The sequence below is a fragment of the Camellia sinensis genome, chromosome 8, assembly GCF_055761805.1.
Source record: "Camellia sinensis isolate YWXY chromosome 8, ASM5576180v1, whole genome shotgun sequence".
NCBI lineage: Eukaryota > Viridiplantae > Streptophyta > Magnoliopsida > Ericales > Theaceae > Camellia > Camellia sinensis.
In genome coordinates this window covers 136435485-136439925 of record NC_138968.1, presented here as the reverse complement: position 1 = coordinate 136439925, position 4441 = coordinate 136435485, and the positions used below count along the sequence as shown (strand labels likewise).

General features: G+C 37.5%; 1 protein-coding gene across 1 annotated transcript; it reads left to right on the top strand.

Moving 5' to 3' along the window:
• Positions 1 to 740: 740 nt before the first annotated feature.
• Positions 741 to 1949, top strand: LOC114295482 (F-box/kelch-repeat protein At3g23880-like). The gene has a single exon (XM_028239716.2). The coding sequence runs from the start codon at positions 741 to 743 to the stop codon at positions 1947 to 1949; it is 1209 nt and encodes a 402-aa protein (XP_028095517.2).
• Positions 1950 to 4441: the final 2492 nt, after the last annotated feature.

The following is a 4441-nucleotide window of genomic DNA, read 5'->3' as shown; positions in this document are numbered from 1 at the left end:
GATATACCTAAATAGTAAAATATTTGTGAAAAATATTTTTAAAAATTAATAAATACACAAAAATACAAAAAGATGTACCGAATTTTTATTTTTATTTTTTTTATATTTTTGGTATTTAGTGAATTTTTTAAAGATTTTTTTTCACAAATATTATATTTTTTAAGTGTATTTATATTAAGTGTGTCTAAAAATTAAAAAAATTAATTAAAATATTTTTAAAAATTCAGTAAAAACAAAAAATACAAAAAACAAAAAAGTAAAATTTTTTAAAAAGTGTTTTCTGAAAACTAAAACCAAGCAAATTCAATGTAATTATATCAAAATTATAAGGCTAATTGTTTTTTTTTAAAACTTTAGAAGAGGTGAAAATAATTTAGGAATCGTTTGGGAATATATATTTTTTATTTTTTTTTACTAAAAAGTAAAAATAAAAAATAGTGAGCGAGTGAGTGAGTGAAATAAAATCTTTTAACTTAACATCCACCCAAAAAAAACAAAAAACTTTTAACTTATTACTAATAAATATCAAAATGGTTACTAAAATCTCAATTCCCAAACAACCCCTACCCATTAACCAAAAAAAAAAAACAACCGCTACCCAGAAACAAATGTCAATGCAATTGCAGAGATACAAAAACACATTTCCCTCTCTACCCATTTCTCTGTTCTCTCTCCCATTCAAGAAGCTTGCTCGCTCTCTCTCTCTCTCTCTCAAGAAATCTCAATCTCCAACTCGAACCATGCCGGACAATCTACCAGAGGAACTGTTGATTGAAATACTCATAAGACTACCAATCTACACTATCGTTCAATTCAGGTGCGTTTCCAAATCATGGTGTTCTCTAATCACTAGCCCTAATTTTATCAACACATACCTCAATCGAACAATTTTTGTTTCCGTATCCAACAACACTCATTCTCTACTCATGAGACACTTAGCCGACATCGAAATCTGTCATCAAGACCATTATACCATACATTGGAGTAACAATGATGACCCACTCGATTCGCATCACTTTGAGCTTCAATTCCCTTTTCGGGGTTTCAATAAATCTTTTCGAATTGTTAGTTCTTGTAATGGTTTGGTATGTCTTTCAAATGATTTGTATTGTATTATCAACAATGTGATTTTGTGGAACCCAATTATCAACAAGTCACTGGCTCTTCCATTGCCAAGAATTTCAACTTATTGGCTTCATGGTCTTGCTAATCATGTTGTTGGATTTGGGTTTGATCCCAAAACTATAGACTACAAGGTGTTGAAATTGACCTATTTTGAAGAAGGTCCTAATCATTTTCGCTTGAAAAAGCCCCCTTCGGTTGAGCTTTACTCGCTTCGTTTGGGTTCTTGGAGAGACATTCGTGTTGTTGCACCTATACGCCTCGTACATTATAATTCATCTCAAGCTTTCGTTGGTGAAATCATCAATTGGGTTGCGGTTGATAAGAATAGGTCTAATGCTTTGATTTTGTCATTTGATTTGAGGGATGAGGTATTTGGAGAGTTGAATCTGTCAAAAAGTCTTGTTAAAGTGAATTCTTTGACATTGCCTATTGCAGAATTTAGGAAGTCACTTGTTGTGTTCCATGAGCCTCACATTTCTTCGAGTAAATGTTTTGAATGGGTGATGAAGGAGTATGGTAAGGTAGAGTCTTGGACCAAACTATACACCATTGATACGGTGGGAATGGGAGAGGTACGTTTCTTGAGGAGAAATGGTGCAGTTGTTTTGTCTTCAAGGAATGGATTGATTGCATATAATCCCAAGAATCAACGACTCAGGGATCTTGGGCTTCATGATGTTCATTTCTTAGTTTGTGTGCATGCCTACATTCCTAGCTTGGTTTTGCTTGGGGAAGGAAATGAAATCTTGGTCGGCCAAGCAAAGTCTCGTGATTTGCAAAAACTTCTGACTGAAGAGGGTAATGTTGAGGAGGAAAAACACTAACTTTGAATAAAACAGGGAAGATTAGGAAGAGCAGACAAGATTCAAGTGTACATTTAATAAGTTTTTAGCTTCTTGTTTCTGATATATTGCTGGAAATTTTGGTTTTTTTGAGAACTACAAAATATATTGGTCAAAGCTAGATATCAATAGCAATGTAAATACTAGTTTGTTCTTCTTTTTCTTTTTCTTTTTTTAAAAACAGTAAATGCTAGATTGTTCAAACTTCTTATTTGTTGGCTTCATTTTTTTTTTTTTTTATTCAGTTGTACATGTAGTTTATCAACAAAGGTGGGGTTTTTAGTCCTTCGCATGCAGCTAAACTTGGATTCCTTTGACCTTTGTAGAAGTTTGCCTTTTGATTTGATTTGAAGATAAAGCTTGCAGTATACTTGTAAAGTCAATGAAATGTAAAAGAAACCATTCTTAATTTCGCCATCATTTAACTTCTTAAAGTTCTTGGCAGTGCAAGCATAGATGTTGCAATCTTTGATGCCCTTAGTTTGAAGTGAGGATAGATCCAAAAGGGGAGCGACCTGTCACGGCCTTGGTTGTTTCCAAGCTATCCGTGCAGTACTTTAGACAATCTCAAGCTTCGCTTGATGAAGCTAAGTCAACCTAACTCACAAACTTATATAAAAGAGAAGTAAGAGGAACACAAGAGAGTTTGAGAGAATGCCTTTTGTATTCACTATGAGAAAGCTTTACAATTCTTGGATGGTTTGGCGCAAATGATCTCCTCTCCTATTTATAGGCTCCCTAGGAGCATTCTAAAGCTCTCAAGAGAATGTCATGTAGAAGCTTCCTTTAGAAGCCTTCTTTGCAAGCTACAAGAATGTTCTAGAATGCTATAGAAATATCTATACAAGATATTTACAAGTCTAAGTGTTTTGAATACTCAAGGATGTTTTAGAATTCTCTATGTTCTCTCAAGTGTTGGAATGAGCTAGGAAGTTCTAGATCCTTCCATTAACCTCTATGCTCCTAAGCTCCAATGTAGGGGATTTTTGCCATACAAAATTTAACAGCTTGTGACATTCTTCCCCACCTATGCTGGCAACGACGTCGTCGCATCCTCCCCGCAAAACTTTTCTATTTGCTCCTGGAACTACCATAAAGCTTCTGCTGGTTCCCAGCTAGCCTCGCTTTCTGGTAGTCCTTTCCATTTTACCAAGTATTCTGTGCTAAGAGGAACTCTACGCCTTCAGATGACTTGGTCGACCACAATGTATTCTACCTCTTCGTCATAAGAGGTTATTACTGCCGTTGGTGCTCGCAATGACTCCCCTCGGCTTGAGTCTTCCAAATCAGCATGATAGGGCTTCAAATTACTTACATGGAAGACTGGATAAATCTTAAGCTTTGGAGGCAATTGCACTTGATAGGAAATTTTCCCAACCTTCTTTGTGATGGGAAAAGGTCCTTCATATTTCCGCACCAATCCTTTATGCACTTTTCTTAGGGACTTGAATTGTTGAGGCAACAGCTTAACAAGTACCAAGTCCCCACTTGGAATTCCACCGCTCGTCTCTTTCTGTCAGCCCATTTCTTTACTTTCTTAGACGCCTTGTCTAAGTAGGCATGTGCCACATCAGCTTGCTCTTGCCATCCTTTAGCAAACTTGAATGCTTCAGTATAGCCAGACATCACTGTGTGGGGCGTTAATGGCTGCTGTCCAATTGCTAGCTCGAATAGGCTGTGATTTGTGGACTCATTTCGTTGCAAGTTGTAAGAGAATTGAGCTACATCCAACAGCTTAGCCCAATCTCGCTGATTGGCATTGACAAAGTGCCTTAAGTAGAGCTCCAGCAAAGCATTCACCCATTTTGTTTGGCCATCAGTCTGAGGGTGAAAGCTTGTAGAGAAGTGTAGGTCTGACCCCAACATCTTGAATAGCTCAATCCAAAATCGTCCTGTAAAGCGAGGGTCCCGGTCACTAATGATGGACCTAGGTACACTCTAATACTTCACCACATGTTTTGTGAATAACCAAGCCACCTCCCCTGCTATGCAATCTATTGGGGCTGCTATGAATGTGACATACTTAGAAAATTGGTCAACCACTACCATAATAGAGTCGCACCCTTTCGACTTAGGCAAGGCTGAGATGAAGTCCACGGTGACACTCTCCCAAGGCTTCTCAACTATAGACAATGGTTCTAGCAAACCTCCAGGTGCTTGCTACTCTACCTTGTCTTGTTGACACACAAGACAAGTCTTCATGTATGTCTCCACATCATCCCACATTCTTGGCCAATAGTATGCCGATTCTAATAATGCCCTGGTACGCCTTTGTCCTGGGTGGCCTGCCCATTTGGTATCATTAGATTCCTTCGTAGGTTACCCTACTTTGGAACATAGAGTTGTTTCCCCTTTGTGTAGAGTAGGCCATCCTCCACCTAGAAACGTTGAGTTTTCCCATTGTTGGCTAATACAATGATGCCTTTGGCGAGTGGGCCATGTTGTAGCCCTTCTTTGACAAGTTCAACCAACTC

Bases quoted from the DNA above. Each gene is read 5' to 3' on its own strand.
- LOC114295482 (XM_028239716.2), top strand. From the start codon at position 741: ATGCCGGACAATCTACCAGAGGAACTGTTGATTGAAATACTCATAAGA.